The sequence below is a fragment of the Aulonocara stuartgranti genome, assembly GCF_965226115.1.
Source record: "Aulonocara stuartgranti genome assembly, chromosome: 15".
NCBI lineage: Eukaryota > Metazoa > Chordata > Actinopteri > Cichliformes > Cichlidae > Aulonocara > Aulonocara stuartgranti.
The window spans coordinates 1,007,820-1,026,109 of record NC_138951.1 but is presented as its reverse complement, the minus strand read 5'-3'; the positions used below and the strand labels follow the sequence as shown (position 1 = coordinate 1,026,109).

General features: G+C 45.3%; 1 protein-coding gene across 11 annotated transcripts in view; it reads right to left on the bottom strand.

Annotated features, from left to right (window-relative positions):
• Positions 1-18,290, bottom strand: part of cdc42bpab (CDC42 binding protein kinase alpha (DMPK-like) b) — a 72,440-nt gene that overhangs the window by 18,909 nt on the left and 35,241 nt on the right. For 10 of the 11 annotated variants that reach the window (XM_082504560.1, XM_082504561.1, XM_082504559.1 and 7 more), the window contains 15 exons: positions 16,122-16,205; positions 15,034-15,129; positions 14,505-14,653; positions 5,061-5,154; positions 4,252-4,452; positions 4,011-4,149; positions 3,789-3,898; positions 3,611-3,690; positions 2,759-2,937; positions 2,495-2,614; positions 2,221-2,354; positions 1,950-2,071; positions 1,708-1,828; positions 542-652; positions 143-390 (listed from right to left, as the gene is read on the bottom strand). In XM_082504560.1, coding sequence (XP_082360686.1) covers positions 143-390; positions 542-652; positions 1,708-1,828; positions 1,950-2,071; positions 2,221-2,354; positions 2,495-2,614; positions 2,759-2,937; positions 3,611-3,690; positions 3,789-3,898; positions 4,011-4,149; positions 4,252-4,452; positions 5,061-5,154; positions 14,505-14,653; positions 15,034-15,129; positions 16,122-16,205 — 1,988 coding nt within the window. The remainder of the gene's footprint in view (positions 1-142; positions 391-541; positions 653-1,707; positions 1,829-1,949; positions 2,072-2,220; positions 2,355-2,494; positions 2,615-2,758; positions 2,938-3,610; positions 3,691-3,788; positions 3,899-4,010; positions 4,150-4,251; positions 4,453-5,060; positions 5,155-14,504; positions 14,654-15,033; positions 15,130-16,121; positions 16,206-18,290) is intronic. The other variant, XM_082504563.1, reaches the window with a different exon arrangement.

Genomic DNA, 18,290 nt, shown 5'->3' with positions numbered 1-18,290 from the left:
ATGAAACTATCGTTAACAGTAATCACCTCGTGGAATCGTCACTGAAAGAGACGACAGAAGAATTAAACTCAACGTATTAAAGACAAACCTAAAGGGAACCAACGCTAACAGCAGCCCCAGGAAAGGCAAACTGGTGCGATACCTTTCACGACGAGTCTTTTCCAGTTTGTCTTTGAGCATCAGGATCTCTTTCTGCAGGTTGAGCTGTTGGCTCTCGGCATCTCTCAGCTCTTTACGCAGCGCCTTCAGCTCGGCGCTGTACTGCGCCCCCCTGCGGGCCAACTCTTCCTCGAAGAACATCGTTTTCTTCTCCATTTCTCCACGTAAACGCCCGACCTCCTGGGTTTGATCCGCCGGGGCCGGGGCAGCAGAGGAGCCAGCCTGCTTCACCTGGGTGGTGGGAATGAGACAAAGATTTGTATGGAGAAGAAAAGAGTACCAGTGAGACTCGTTGTACTCATGCAGGGGAAAACCCTAAAATATCTCCATCGGGGTGATTAAGTCATTAGTACTTTGAATGGTTAAAGCTGGGAACACTCACCTTCAGCCCCTCCAGCTCCTCCTGCAGCTGTCGGCTGTATTGCTCGTTGCGCTCTCTCAGCTTCTTCTCTTTCTGAGCCTCGGCCGCCTGCTCCTCCACCTGAGCCTCCATCTGATGATGAAACGAGGAAAGCAGACGAGCTTTTAAACATGTCGCAGCTGCAACACGTCTTTTGTGAACACTTTGGACGTTTCTAGATTTCTGCACAAATATTTTACATTACAGAGACAAACACATTAAACCTGTGAGCAACTTCTGCATTAGGACACTGAGTGAGTGGCCTGTTTATATTTACAGACTGAGGATCTATCAAAGTGTGAAATGACATTTCTGTTAGAAACAAACGGTTTGGACTCCGGGGGTAAAATCCGCTCTGGTGTTGGCCGATGTTCAGGTTAATAACAACAACCAGAGGAGCCCTAAACACCAGAAAGCTGCAGCTCTCTGAGAGGACACGTGCAGTCTGATGAAGATGACGTGGATGAAACAGAACTGGCCCAGGACAGCCTGTCACCACTGACGCAGCATACGAGCCCACTGGAAAAGAAAACGTCGGGACATCGGACTAAAGACAAGTGTGTGAACAGGCCTCAGTCTTGGTCCAAGAATAAAGTTCGCGTTATGGGACGACTGTCCCAGAAGCTGAAATGAACAGAAACTCGGCTACAAGCCAGAACTGAAAAAGGCTCAAGCTCATAGACAGTTCTTAGAAGTGTTGAATTTCTAACAGCGGTGGGTCGCACACGTCCCCATCACAGATATGCAGCGCTGATGGATTTTTCTAAATAAATGACTTACTGGTTTCATTTCATTTGCATGACTGGTTCTCTCCATCTACCTTCAGGCCGTGAGTGGAAATAAGATTATATATGATGTCGTATTTATAGAGCGATAAAATTCACAAACCGTTTCTTGCCACCGATCATACACAGCACATGTTAAGCAGGTAAATGCTGCTCTACCAACACACGAGGAACAACGTCTCAATGTTTCACGTCATTTTGTGCCACTGTGATCTGTGGACATGAAACTCTGGACGTCTGCAGCGATTGCACACGTTACATTTTTCGCAGTGCGTAAAGTCACAGCGACGTCTGGATGAAGCTCGAGTAGGTGAACACGGACAGAGCAGGGCGTGCCAGCAACCACGGGGGAGTCTACTCTACCTCCTTCTTGGCCCTCTCGGCCTTTCGCACCTCGAGGCGGAGAGCCTCCACCTTTTGATTCTGGCTTTCCATCTCCTCCTCTTTGTCACGCAGCTGACGAACCAGGCGCTGCTTCGCCGACCTGTGAACCGGGACAGGAAGACATCCAGCGTGGGCGTTTTATTCATGGACGGGACTTTGTTAAAAAACATTACGAAAGAAACTCTAGCAGTCGGCGGTTGGCATTGGGCGCGTGCTTCTACCTGAGGTCTGTGAGCTTCTCGTTCAGCTCTGAAAACTCCTGCATGGCCAGTTTTCTCTGGCTGTGGGCTTCCTTCAGCTCTTTAGACTGAACCTTCAACTTCTCGCTGGCGTCCATGAGATCCTGAACACGACAGACGACAGCAGAGTTGAGCATTTCAGATCCCTCCCACAAAGTAGTCCAATAACTTGTTATTTCAGCTTGATCAATAAAATCTCACTCGTTTGTAGCTCTTTAAATATCCAGAGAATGACACGAAACACTAGCCGTACCTTCTGTAGGTCATCCTTTTCCTGTGTGATGCTCTTCATCTGTTTCTCAAGAGTCTTGATGTGTTTGGACGAGTCCTCCAAGTCTCTCCGAGCCAGCGTCACATCCTCCAGCTGCTTCTCCAGCTGGCCTGAGTCTGAAACGAACACACGCTTGGTTTGAAACGCAACTGAAACTGTCAGACATTTGCTAAACAACCACATTTGCTGCCGTTTGTGTCTGTCAGAGACAATCAGGAGCTGATTCAGAAGGAAAAGCGTTGCACTGTGTCCTGACCAGCGATCTGCTTCTTCAGAATGTCGATCTCGCTTTTCAGGCTCCTGATCTCCACCTCCTTGTTAGCACTGAGGGGGCCCTCGCCCGTGTGCTGCAGCGCCTGCACCGTCTGAGTCGACTCTGTGGCACATCAGAAACATCATTTATAGGCATTTTAAAAGCCATACTGGCAAGAGTGGAAAGTTTTAAGTTCAGCATGTGCAGACTGGATGCTCATGCCTCATGATGGCTGGGTGCATATGATGCACGCTGCTCCGACCTCACCTTGCAGTTTGCGGCTCAGCTCTAGCTTCTCCTGCTCCAGGCGGCGAATCCTTCTCTCGTAGGCCTCGGTGGCCAGGCTGTCCTCCAGGCTACGCTGCACTTCAACATCCAGCTTGTCCTGCCCGGCCTTCCCCGGCTCACCTCCCAGCTGTCGCAGGCAACCCCGATCAGACAGAGTGCTACAGAGGAGGGGGGACAAACTATTTACATTGGTGCTGGTGGTTTCTGATGACATCAAACCGGTCATTGGGAAAATACAAAGAAAGATCGGGGAGAGAGAAGTGATGGCGACAGAGATAAGCTGAAAGTTGAGTCATGGGAGAAAACAGCAGAGGGACACGAGGAGTGCGAGGTGGAGCGAGAAAGAGACAGAAGGACAGAAAGGAAGGAAAAGGCTATTATCACTGAGGCTTGAAAAGATAAGGAAGCAGCTGGTGGGTCTGGTGCTTTCTCATGAGTACCACTTCAGCCTGAGGATGTACAGCAACATCACCTTATTAGGGAGGAAAGCTAATCTCCCCCGCCTCCTCACACCACGTGCTGAGACAGCTTGTATAGGAAATCCATTTAAAAATAAATAAAGTCATTACATATGAAGACAACCTGTGACAACTGCTGGACACTGGAGGAAAATAGCATCTGCTCGCTATCACAGTCATTATGAGTCTGAAGGAAGACTTTCAAAAGAGGCTAAATGAAGAAAGTCTGATTCAGGAAGAGGCGTCAGAGACTTGTTCCTCCTCTTTTTGCTATTTAACAATCATCAGCAAAGACACAGGAAGTCCAGCTGTAGTAAGAGTTGGTTGTTAGGCAGAAACAGGTGAGTGGCAGCAGCTGTTTGTTAACACTTACCATTTACTTGTGTAGGTGAAACCTACAAAGGGCAGGTGGTGGCCTGAGAAAGCAGTGTGAGAGGGAGGGGGCATCGTCTCCTGAAAGGATTTGAAATCATGTGAAATCTGCACGTCAGTATGAATACGTCCAGTCAGACGACACCGTGAGAGGATGGCGTTCACTCCTCCAAACGTACCGAGTTCTTGAGACAGTCGTCGTCCACATCGAAGTTGGAGGTGTCTGTAGGACTGCTGACCTCTGGGATGTAGGGGGCTTCACACATGCGAATGTTATCCCAATCGATGCCTTAAAAGGTCGAAGGTGAAAAACAAGGAGATGCATTTATTAAGCAGCATACAGCGAACGGTAAACGTTTTTCAGGTAATCTTTGTGTGCGACAGAAAGGTGGAGCCTGTACCCGCGAAGAAGGGGTGCTGCTTGAAGTCCTCGATGCCATTCTGACCCAATCGGTGCTCTCGGCTGCAAATGAGTCGGCGAATCAGATCTTTCGCCTCCTCAGAAACATCTGTGATCTGCTGTGGGAACTGGAATCTCTCCTGTTCAAGACATGATCGCATTTGACGAAGTGTTTACTGGTCAAACTGGGCAAATTTCAGGCGAGCGTTTTACCGTTACACCTTTTAATTTCGTCAGCTCACCTTGTGGTTCATGATCTTCCCGTAGGTTTCCACCAAGGATTCTGCATAGAAAGGAGTCTCGCCGTACAGCATTTCATACATGCAGACCCCCAGGGACCACCAGTCACACTCTGGCCCATATTTGCCTTTCCCATCCTCCATAGCCTGGAGGATTTCTGGAGAGATGTAGTCTGGGGTTCCCACAGCCACAGATGACTGAACCTAGCAGAGAATTTAAGACAAAGTATATCAAAGAAATTAAGAGGTGACAAAGGTTTGTGCGTGTAAAGTCAGCAACAGCAGTGATGACGACGAATTAAAGGTGAAATTCTGTAACACGTGAGATAAATTCCACCACGGCAGGAAGGCAGCGTTTGTTTACATCTACTTCACTTTCAGTGAGCCTGCATTATAATAGGACCGTAACTGGGAGAACATTACATTGTAGATCACGTTTGAATAGTTACAGAGTAACACTAAACATTTGGGCTGTTTTCTCTGTATCTGCTTCTTATTCAAAGAGCTGCTTTAATGCACAAAACACCTGAGAAATACATCCCTACATTGAATCTATTTGTAGACTGGTTTTTCCTTTTCAAACAGTCCTTATCATCCCTCTGAGATTTTCTTTGATCATCTATTTCATCCCGTTCTTGTCTTTGGGATGGGGCTCGGAGAATGGTCTGAATCACAAACTGCAGGCTCAGCCAAGCAGCTGAACCGCACTCTCCTCCTGGGAGACCCCCGGGGTTGACAAGGAGGTCAGAAAAGCTCTGGTATGTTTGCTTTGGCCCAAACGAGGCATCAGCAGCAGTGTGGTAAAAACCTACCGTCCCATCCTCCATGAGTTTGAGGCAGGAGCCAAAGTCAGCCAGGCGGATGTGGCCGTTCATATCCAGCAGAATATTGTCGGGCTTGATGTCCCTGAAAAGAGGAGGAAGTGAGGATGGAGGGAGGATAGAAGAGGGAAAAGGGGGGAAAAGACAAACTGAGCGAGCGATTCCTCAGAAGAATAAAGATGATGAAGAAAATGGGACACTCTGCCAAATAAAACAATACCTACACATGGCCCGTCCAAAACACACAAGCCTGATCTCATACCCCATCAATTATCATCAAATTACGTTACATAACTTGGGGAAATTTCACTGTCTCAGCTTGCTTTTAAAGAACGTGTATAATTCAGATACATTTGTGATTCAGTTAAGTGTAATTTGCCTCAGTCCATTCATCAGCAGCGTGACAACTTTAAATTGAGCAAAAGAAAAAATAAACATTGAAAATAGTTGGACTTGTGGGAATTAGCTGTACCCGAAGTACGTACACACACACACACACACACACACACACACACAGACAGGAAGTATGCAGCACACAAACACACTCCCTCATCCTTTTTGCTCTGATGTGCACGAGCCGAGCAGAGCGGCTGTTCTGCGTTACTACTGCTGATGACGCGTTGACGTCACAGATGCGCTGGCTGGACTCGAGACACCGTTTCATCTGCCAATTCAAGTCTTTTAAAACTAAATGACCAGTAGGGGTCATTTGAATAATTATCCATTTTATTGTTTGCACTCAATAATGTGAATAAGCTGAGAAAGCTTTAAGAATATCTTTTATTTTAAGCATTTGTTTCAGAGACAACACGCAGCACCTCATGAAGCTGAAGACCAGCACCACACAGATGAACAGACGGCACTAAATTACATCAAACTCCATAAATTTAGTGACCCAGACTGTTTTGTAAGGCATCTAATTAAAAATGGTTTGTTGAATCTTGAAGTAAAATACACTGTATTAATTTCATCTTAAAGCAGATCGCACGCCTGCGTCAATAAATGAAAAAAATGTACTTACAGAACCAACTATGAAGAAATGCATAGTAGATGCATGAATGTGTTCTGTGCTGTGCATCCATATAAAATCCTGAGTGTTCAGAGTGTTTCCAGGCACAGGACCGAGCTCGTGTCACAGTGTTAAACAGGTGCTCAGCTGGTCTAGCGTAGACCTGCGTCCACAGAGAGCACCCACATGGGTAACTGAGTGTGGAGGTTGCATTCAGGAGCGTAATAGTCAGAATACATACTAAACAACCCCAAAGATGCCGGCTCGGACTGGTATGAAACAGAGGCGTAACTGGAGCCACCATTATGGGTAAAAATAGTCTGTCCTCGTCTGACCATTCGGGCGATTTCCCCTGGAGTCTCTTATCAGCACACTGAGCCCTGACACGCCTGAGTACACACAGCCTACAGGCCACATAAAAACCTCTTTAACGAGTGTCCAAAGCAACACGTGGGACCTTAAAGGCAGCAACGCACAAATGCAAAGGTGAGTGAAAGATGATAAACTCTGCAGCCACTGACACACTTGATGTAACAGGTTACAGAACTGAGCTATTTCTGTGCAGTGAGGCGAGCGCGGCTCTGCTTAAAATAAATCTAATGTCCAAAACAAGCACACACCCCCACGCTCGCTCAAACACAAACACGGGCAACACTGACACTAATGAGAAGAGGAATGAGAGCATGTGTAAATTAAAAAGCACAGCCTGCTTTAGCTCCTCATCAGTCAGTGTTGCTTCCTAATATCTGTGGCTCCAAATATCACTTTAAAATCAAATGGAGAAAAGCGAACACACATAAAGAATCAAAAGCTGCATCCAATAAAACACTTGGATGACAGAAAGTCCAGGTCAGCTGATAAAACAGCAGCCAGCAGGTAACGACTTTGTAAAACCATCATTTGTTTTCAGATAAAAACTTCAGGGCAGAATGAAAACCTACGAGTTCCTCTTCAATGGTCTTTCTTAAATTCTCTTTAAGTACTCAAAGACACGGCTCTTTGATGCTTCCGTCTTCAGCGAGAGGTTTCTTTAAAGCCACATGTGAAGCCTCTGTCATTTTCCAGAAGTGTTAATGGTCCCATCTTATGGAGCAGGGGGGCGGGGGAGGTCTAGCTAGCTCTCGTCTTCAGAGACGACACTAAATCACCAACCTATAAAACTGTGCATTAAAGGAATATCTGCACACGTGTGACTGGTACAGACACATAAAGTTGGGCTACAGCTCGCTGCGAGGCTTAGCGAGGCTTCTCTCTTTGCAGAGCCTGCACGCTCACAGATGAGTTCCAGATTGGACATCGTTTTCCAAAGTGGATCCTGTACATTTCTGGAACAAAACCACATAGTGTGGAATAACATGAGCTTTGCAGGCAGAAACACCACAAGCAACTGACAAGAACCCAAAGTCAGACTATCGAAGAGCATAAACACCATCACGATCTCTCAGACAGCATTGTTACGCCTGCAAAGATTTATCTTGGACAACAACGAGCATCACTGCTATGGACCTCACCTGAACTCGAACAAACTGAAACTGAGGGAACAACAAACCTGAGCATGACGCTGAAAAAATACAGCACTTTGACTTTTCTATATAATTAATTATAGGGAGAATAATATAAGGGTTGGCTTACATTATTAGTGGCTATCAATCAGTGGCAGATGTACAGTCTTGCACATTACAGCCACAAACATGAATCAATGTTATTGTAATTCCAGGTGAAAGACCAACACAAAGTGGTGCACACATGAGAAGTGGAACGACAATCATACATGATTCAAACATTTGTACAAATAAACAACCGTCTTTCACCTGGAAGTCCAAAAAACTGACTCATGTTTGTGGTAATGTGACAAAGTGTGGGAAAGTTCAAGGGGCCGAATACTTTTGCAAACCACTGTATGTCTGTTCCCCACAGCAGGATATTATAGAAATGAATATCCTAATACTTTTATTCTCAACTATCAGCATTTGGGTTTTGTAAGACGAACATGAAATGAAGCCCCAAAATATAATCATCGATTATCTGAAATAACTAAGCAGCAGTTTTGAGCTTCATTAAAGTATAATTGTCTACTTAACTTGGTAACCAGTGATCACCCGAGTGGGACTCTCACACTGTGTAGACCTGACAAATCATGAACCTACAAGTATCGGACCAGACTGCTCGCACATGGCTCTGTAGGGAGGAGTGTGTGCGTGCTTCATACATGTGCAGGTGTTTCAGCTGCTCGAAGGCCCTAATCTGCTTCAGCGATTTCTGTTCTGCCAGAGAGCAGACAGCATGGTTTGACCCGTCGTGCTGTGCCTGTGTGCAAATGTGTACAAATGTATTTGCGTGGCAGACAAAGTGTCATGGTGGGGTGAGGAATGGTGGATTCTGCTGCTAATCGAAGCTACATTTACCCACTTCTCTCTCTCCTTAAGGAACCACTGCCCCCCCCCCTTGGAGATTTAGTCTCTCTTTGAGTTTTCTGATTAAGGCACCAGCTCTCAGAACACACACACACACACACACACACACACACACACACACACACACACACACACACACACACACAGCCTAACAATAACGTGCTTACTCGAATGTCCACTCATGAACAAACCACAGGAACCATTAACACTAGGCTAATGCTAGGCAAGTTAGCACAGCTAATTGGGCTACTGTGTCACTGGGCTCCTGAGGTCTTAAGGAGAAGCGCCGAGACGGGAATAGAGCAAGGTAATCTCTTTTAAAGCCACAGAATCCATCTGTGAGGGCCATCTGGACGCCACCTCGTAATACACACCCCCATACATACACACAATGTGGCCTGCACCAGCTCTGTAGACTGCAAGGACAAGACATGTCCACATGGCTCCAGCCAAGCATTGTTAGCCACCGGTTCAAAGAACTGCTGTCTTTGTGACTTCTGGCATCACATGACACTGCCAACAAAGGAGGAGAATCAAAGGTTCCCACACACTGCAGGGCTGCTGCTTTACCTACTTACCTATTGTCATATGATCCTGACACACACGAGCGCACACACACACACACACACACACACGAGCGCACACACACACACACGAGCGCACACACACACACACACGAGCGCGCACACACACACACACACGAGCGCACACACACACACACACGAGCGCACACACACACACACACGAGCGCACACACACACACACACGCGAGCGCGCACGCGCACACCCGAGCGCACGCGCACCCACGAGCGCACGCACACCCACGAGCGCACGCACACCCACGAGCGCGCACACACACACACCCACGAGCGCGCACACACACACACCCACGAGCGCGCACACACACACACCCACGAGCGCGCACACACCCACACACACACACACACCCTTCCTGCTGTAAATGTACTGAAAATATTCTCATAATCGTCACTTCCATCAAATTGTTTACATAATTTCCTCCAGGGATCAATGAAGTGTTCTGAAATTCAGCAGCTCCATGCAAGACGTCCACCATGTGCAACAATGTGAAGGAAGCTACTTGTAACTTATTAGAAAGTGTTTATAAGAGAGCTCTGTTCTCATGGAGCCCTCAGTGAGAAATGCAGGGCCCTCATCAATAGTAAAACACATTAAAGGCTGCAATCAACCTGGCACACACACACACACACACACACACACACACACACACACACACACACCATTCAGTGGAGCAGACCCGTTTCTATATCAGACTATGATGACATCAAATGTGTGCGTTCCTCTGTTCAGCCATACACAATTGTACACACACACACACACACACACACACACACAGTGTGCGAGGCAGACAGATGTGGCGCTCGGCAGCACAAAGCCATGCTGAGCTACTGAAACATTTGTCCAGGCCCTCTGGGAGGCACAGATCACTGACCACTGAATAAATTGTCTTCTTTTGCATCTGACTTCCACACGCTGTCCCTCGTGGGACTCGGCTGAAGGGGACAGAAGGTCGACCTCGAGGCTCTTTGCGCTCCGTCCCTTTCATGTCGGCTCTTTTTAACTACATTAGTGTCAACAAGGCTGCAAATATTCTTTTTAAAGCAGTGACGCTTTCAGCATAACACTCGAGCAGAATATTAAAGCATAGACTAAAATGCTGTAAGCTAATAATGTTAGCTGTGCGAATAATTTATATAAGGATTGTGTTCAGTGTTGTATTTTTAATCCTGCAAACTACAAAATAAAACTGATGTAAACTAGAACGCACCAAACATCTCATAATCCACTCTTTGTTTTTCATTTCGGTATGCTCCAACTTTATCAGTGCGAGTCATAAGCCTTGTTCAGCGTGAATATTTGTGGATTGCAGAGTGAGTCACAATGCATGAAAACTGATGGCATCACCTGTCATCGCGACAGAAACACTCATGGGTTTTCAACAAGGTCAGAGGTCAGCGAGCTGTGGATAACACCACTATATTATTTTACTCTATTTGTCCTTGAAACTTTGTTTAATAGGAGCATCAGTGGTAAACACAACAGGCCCCTTTATGGCCTCTGCACCTGGGGTCTTGGTGCAGACCCGATAATGGGTCACTTGAGATTTGGAGCGGGACCTCAAATTCTCCCAGCAGAAAACGGCATCACAGAGAAAACGTGAGGAGATGAAGACGGCGCAGAGCGACAGTCTGCCCACTTACATTTCCTAACAGTGTTTCAGTTGCACTAAACACATAATGAAGCCAGAGTCATGAACAGAGGGTGGACTTTAAAAACAGGCGTGTAATCCTTTAAATGACACGTTAATACACGGCCCTAAACTTACATATAGAAAAAGGAAACAAACCAAAGTGGCACATGCAGATGGTCAGCAGGACAAACACACCCTGATGTGTGTGCGCACAAACACACAGCCTATCAGATGGGACTGCTCAGCAGGACACACCCTCCTCTGGGGACCTGTCTGGCTGTCCCCACTCTCTACAAAGCAAAGATCTCCCCGGAGACTCTGTGGAAGGCAGAGCAGGAGGAGGAGCTGGGGGGGTTGGTACGCACACACACCACGCCCCCACCCACACACCTCCCATACCCCATCATTATTGTCCCAACCAGTCCACGAGGGGACTAGAAGAGAAACAGTGCCGTCCCCTCCTCCCCCGTCCCTTTTCCATCCACTGCTGCCGCCCCCCCCCCCCCCCCCGATAGCACTGTGCAATTAGTGGCTCGGCACTCTTGTCTCCTCGAACAGACTCGCTAGCTTTCATCCTCAGAAATGTGTACATACATGTCTCCATAAGTGCACTGCCATCTCCCAGAGTGTGTCTGTGTTTGCTGTGGTGTATTAGAGATCTGACAAACTGGGGGCACACCCAAAATACCGAACGGCGTGACCCTGCCTTCTACATCCATCTCTCATCTTTCCCAGTCTATCCATCACTCCCTTGCTCCCTAAACTAAACTGCTGTGACGAGCCCCCTGGCGAAAGCGACACTGTAATTATGTTAACATGCCAATGTGACTGCTTCCTGTCTGGAAGAACTGTATCTCCTGCTCCCGAGGGCATCCTCCTATTGGCTGGAAAGTTCTTTTGGCACCTACTTCAGAGAGAAGAATGCTTTCTCGTGCTGTGCCCTCTAAACAATGTGCTTTTAGGTGGTTTATTCTTAAGTCTTTGAAATGAGTGAGAGGAAAGTGTCTCCAACTTGAAATGATATGACAGCTAAAGACGCTGCACTACCAGACGAGGTCGGGTCATGTATGTCCCATGTAAGCTACACTGCACCGCAGCCAAACGTTGTAACATTGCTCTAAGCCAGGGCTGTCCAACTCCAGGCCTCGAGGGCCGGTGTCCCGCAGGTTTTAGACGTGTCAGCTGATTTAAATGGCTAAATGACCTCAACTGGTCTTGAGGTTCTCCAGATTCCTGGTAATGAACTCATCATGTGATTCAGGGTGAGCTCTAACACCGGCCCTCGAGACCTGGAGTTGCCCACCCCTGCTCTGGGTGCTAGCTACAGCTGCTATTAGAGTAAAAAGGGTCCTTCAACCTTTGTATTTTGAGCAACTCTTGAGGCAAACTGCGCTTTTTAACGGCTCTTTTTAAAACAAACCTCTGTCGTTTGGTGCTGAGCACAGATTACACTGGCCTGCTTTGTTGCCAGATACTAATCTACAACTGTCCATCTCCTTTCACAAAGAGGGAAAACACCCAAATTATGTACCTTTAATGGTTCCTTTAAAAATAAATGGTCAGAGGGGCAGCCGTGTATATTTGTAAGACAAAGGAGCGTCACCAGATCAAGCCCTTTATAGCTGAAAATGTTTGACATGTGGATGTAAACAAGTTCAACTGCACTGCTCTCCCAGTCCAATTTAAACTTTTGCAGATGCAATCTGTTTGTTCTGTTGTCTGCTGCTTGTGTGTTATATTAATAGCCTCGTGTGCAGCATTTTCATTGTGACGTTTAGATATTGTGCAAGCTGTGACCTTCTTTAAAGTAACTGCAATCACAGCTTCCCACAGTGATGAGCGATTACTCAACGTGGAGCTACTGCGCCATTTTCAGCTGCGTATATTATATAATATTATATATATAATATATATTATATATATATTAATAGCACTTTATATAGCCTCTGTAGAAATTATCCACATATCTCACTTATCTTAACTGCACTACTGTATAGATTCTGTAAAGTTATTTATTTCATATTCTGTATAGTTTTTCATATTTATATCCTGTTCATATCCTGTACATACTTATAGTTATAGAATATTCACAACATACTTCATACCGTGTACATTATAACATACCATAATAGACCCATTTCTGTAATATACTCACATATCTATATTATTGCTAATATATAAGATAAGATAAGATAAGATAACCTTTATTAGTCCCACACGTGGGAAATTTGTTTTGTCACAGCAGGAAGTGGACAGTGCAAAAGTTATGAGGCAAAAATTAGAATACAATAAGAATAAATACAGTACACAACTGTACAGAATAGAATAAAATAAAATACTATATACAGTAGAATAAAATAAAATAAATATACAATAAGATAAAAATAGAATACAAATACAAATACTATATACAACTGAGTAAAAATACTGTAATATATCTATATCACTAAAGCACTTCTGGATGGATGCAAACTGCATTTCGTTGCCCTGTACCTGTGCAATGACAATAAAGTTGAATTCTATTCTAATATTCATCCTTCACTGGGCCTTGGTGTCTGTCTGAAACTTTAGCTCATCTACCTTCAACATCGCCGCCCCTTTTATTTTCTAAAGCTCTGACACACACAAACCTGACATCAAACATCAAGAATGAAATATTTGCTTTTTTTGCTGTTTTGCTTTTATTCATTTTCATTGAGCAAAGTAAATCCTCACACAGCACGGATGATGCGTCCATCATCAGGACTTCTTGCTCAGTCCTGCCCAAATATAATTACAGATTAGGGCTGCTCGATATAACGATATATATCTGATGACGATATAAAAATGTTCGTTTCATTTTACGCTATCGTTTGTTTCATGGTGTCGCAGAATAAACCGTTTACAGCAATATTTGTTCATGGTTTTGATGTCACAGTAGTGGCTATATTCATTTCTTAAAGTTATCTCTTATATTTAATATAACCACACTACGGACGGACAAGTGCCTGTTTTTATGCGTCTCATTAGCAACAACGATGGTAACCTCCTCAGTGACCTCCTGACCCAGTATGAACCTTCTAGATCCCTCAGGTCATCTGGATCCGGTCTTTTATCAGTTCCCAGAGTCAGAACCAGACACGGAGAAGCTGCATTCAGCTTTTATGCTCCTTATATCTGGAACAAACTCCCAGAAAGCCTCAGATCAGCTGAAACACTCAGTTTATTTAAATCCAGGTTGAAGACTCACCTGTTCTCAGCTGCATTTGAATAAAGCACCAAATCCACACTCTTAAGCTTAAATTTCAAAACTTACATTTAACTACTGATTTTATCTACTGTTCTGATTTTATCTACTGTTTTGTTTGAATCAATTTTAAATCCTGCTTTTTATTTGTTTTTGTTTCTAATGTCTCTGTGAAGCACTTTGAATCACCTTCTTGTTGAATTGTGCTATACAAATAAACTTGCCTTGCCTAAAACCATCGCGTGTCCTCTTGTTTATTTTCCATATAAACCTTTCACAATAAAGCTCAAGATCCTGTTGAGACTTTTCAAAATAAATGTGTCGTTTCATGCATCGTTAAAACACTCGACTCCGGGTAAAGGACGCGCAGCTGGAAACACTTCACGCAAGTCGAGATTCACAGAATTTACAGAAAAAGTTAAATTTTTGTGATTTATATCGTTATCAGACGATAGACATCTGATATCGAGACCTGAGATTTTGGTCATATTGCACAGCCCTACTACAGACGCACACATATTGATTTCGTAATGTGCCAAAACACCTTTCCTCTCACCTGTGGACATAGTGTAGCTGATGAACCGAGTCGATGGCCAGCACCATCTCAGCCAGGTAGAACTTGGCCATCTCCTCCGGCAGCCGGTCCTCAAACTTGCTGAGCAGAGTCAGCAGGTCACCGCCCACATAGTAGTCCATCACCAGGTACTACAGAGACAGACGCCAACGTGTCAGACAGCAGAAACTGTGCAGCACTGCTTAGAGGCAAACTAATAAAGAGCAGCCTTTTTTGGAACAACAAGAACAAAGCTGCAAGAAATGAATCTACAGTCGTCCATCTCTTCTTTCACAAAGAGGGAAAACACCTAAATGATGTCACTTTTACAGGTCCATTTAAAAATAACTGGTCAGAGCGGCAGTCGTGTATATTTTTAAGACTTGGGGAGTGTTCGGGATAAAACATTTGCTTTGAGAATGTGGGAAATGGAATGACAGTTGTGGCATTTGAACTCAGGGTCGTGGAGAGAAGTCAGGTTAATCTTATTAAGGGACGTTACCTCATCTAACACAGACATATACAGACGTACCAGATTATTGTCATCCTGGAAGGCGTAGTGCAGGGTGGTGATCCACTGGCAGTCCCCATTCACCAACACATCCCGCTCCTCCCGGAAACATGCCGTCTGGCAAGAGATGCAACAAACCATGAATGTCACACGTACTGGAAACTACGTGAGGTCAAAGGTCCCAATCTTCTATACAAGTGTGTGCTTAAAGCTGAGAGCATGTTAGCAACTCGCCTTTGGCCTCTCGATCATTCTTACAGGGCTGGTGTAAAATCTCCCCGAGCTGCTGCTAAACACATGAAATCAGCCCCTTTCGTTTGCTTCAGGGAACGCTGGCAGTGTTGGACTCGAGTAGCTGAATGAAGTCCAAATTTAAAATTTAAGAAAAATATGATAAGACTGCTCGCCTCCACTTAGCTCACTGAACACTGGAATGTAGGGTTACAAAAAGTAGGCGTCACTACTGTACGATGCAGGTGGAGGAGGCTCCATCAGGCATCAGGTTGTCTGGACATAAATCCATCTGATGACATGTGGAGGTTCAGTTATTTAGGAAATAACCTGATTTCTTAAGCCTAATCCATCCTGCCCACCTACAATATCAGCAGCCAAATCTGCACAAATGCTTTGGTTTCTTATAAAAAGCTCCACACATCTACAGAAATAAAAACATTTTCATGTTTTACACACACCCGACCTCTCCGTGATCTTTCAATCTCAGCAGTCTGACTAAAACAGAAACCGAAACTGTTCCGGCCGCCTTCAAAGTTAAAAACCTGAAATAAAATCAGGCTCGTGTTCATGACGACAGCATGCTCGTCATGCATGTCTGTGTGTGGCTTTATGTCCTCTCCTACATCCAGGCGTTTGTGCGCACACACGTTTGGTTTGTGACGTTTGAGGCATGTAGACTGAAGACCCAGGGGACCGACAAGAATGCGAGACTGTCGGGAGAGGTCGATGAGAAAAACATGCAACAAGCAGCTCTGCAAGAACCTGCAAGTGAAGGCCTGTTCTGTGCTCAGACAGGCACTTTGTTTTTTAAATGAGTGATCAATATTTATTAATATTGTGTGTATATAAACTTTGCAGTAACCAAAGATACTCACCTCTGCTCGCTTCAGCATCTCCCACTTGTTGAGAATCTTCATTGCAAAAACTTTGTCAGTGTTTTTCACTTTTACCACTGCAACCTGCAAAAAGACAAAAGAAAGCCGTTATGAGAGTGAATTTAATACTTGGTGTGACGGCGAGGCTGACGACGAATTACAAAGATCCATCCAGTTATTATCTGAGCCTCGAGGCAACAAGAAAAGAGCAGGCTGTGGATGCACAAGGATCCTTTAAGTGATCATACTAACACAGATGCACAAAACAACAATCACACAGATGTGAATAAACAGTTCAGACGTTAAGGAAAAATGTAATCTAATTACTTTAAATGATCTAGATCAGAGTCCGTGAGTATGGAGACTGAGGTCAAAGAAAAAAGAGGAAGCACAGGAAGGGATAATCATGCAACACTGGATTAAAACGAAAATAGATCCAATATGGGCCAGGAAGGGAAAATAAAGCATTGAAGGTGCGGCAGAAGAACCAGCAGCGTGGGGGGAGGGCGCAGGAAGTGACCGCAGACACTACGGTCACTTCCTTCTCGGAGACACCGTGTGGACCACAGACTTGCACAGCTGGACGCTTGAATTTTTCTATGATCAAAAAATGAAAAAATTGTCTCATCAGCTGTTAAGTGCACTGATGTGATACTGCATCATGCAGAGCCGGGTTAACAACTGTAAAGTAAAGAAATCTCAGCTTCGCAGCTTCTCACAGGCCAACTTTCCCGAGTGATGATTGCGACACACTGCTCTGACAAACTTGCCCCGGCCTTTACGTTTTGCCAAAAAAGGAGCTGCGCAGGCAGCAGTGCTGCGAGCTCACAGCCAAAACACATGTTCATGCAAATTTATGTCCCTGCTAATTTCTCTCCTCCTTTGTCTCCTACTTTACTGGCCCACAAAAGGAAAAAAGAAAATTTGCTTTGGCCTCGTTGACCAAATTCAAAACTAAAAACTGAGTCCACACTGAAATAAGCCTAAATGTAGAAAAAGCACAAGGACGTTATAAAAGCAGAAGAAATACAGGCCGAGACAAAGATGCAGAAAAACAGTGAAACAAACAAAGTCAGTCTGTGCAGCAGAGGGGTCTGCAGTCTATTAAATTAATGCTACTAATGCAATACAATGACAACATTCCTGCAGTGTTTGGATTTCCCCGAGTGAGCCCTCACCAGAGGAGGGGACTGCAGGAGGACAGGGCGAGCGCACTTTTCTGGCAACGTCTAGCTGTTTTTGTCCTTTCCTCCATCTCTGCTTCCTGTTCTCTTCTCCATCGTGTCCTCCCTGCCCTGCGTTTATGACTCCACTCCCCCCGTTAGTTTATCAGTAAGGACCCGACCAGAGGGGCTAACTGCATTACTCCACAGAGTAAATTACTAGTGAAACTTTGGCGAAATAACAACCGAGGTTGTGTTTACAAGCATGCGGGCTGCTGACTGGTGACTCAGTGTGACAAGCAGTTCAGAAATGTATAGCACTGACTGGCAGCCAGCAAGGAAGACATGGCGTGTAGAGTGAACGAGCTCTTCCACCCTCATCTCAGGCACTAACTACACCAGACGGAGCAGCTCTTGGCCCTTTGTGCTAAAGACGACGCACCCCAGTCCCTAATGGGAGCATCCTCACAGGCAACAGGCCAGTACAAACTGGTCCATTCATCAGGCAAACTCCACGGCGTCACGTATCTGCGCCATCTCTCTCTGCTGCTGACAACGGGAGGATGAAATCAAAACATCCTGCGTGTTCTCCAGACTGACTCTCTGCTAACTTTACTCTGCTTCCTGTGTCTGCTACCACATCTCCTTACCACTCTGTGCTTAACATAAAAAAAGATGGCTCAAAATCATAACCAGTTATATCTGACCTGGAGCGTAGTCGTGATTATGAGCCATCATTTTTACAGCTGCTTACGGCACACACACAAAAAAGTAGATCCAGTGTAATCCATCGTTGATATTAGTTATTAGCATTACTAACAGGTGTGTCGATTAGCCTCGTTCACAGGAGTCACCACAGCGTTTAGCTCCACAGGTTTAACAGGCAGGAGGGGGCGTGTCCACCACAACTGACCAGGTGAGCTTTTATTCATGAGGGAAATGTGGAGAACACGATGCCGTGCTGAGGCCTGAAATGGGTTTATTGACATCAGGGATGTTAACGGTT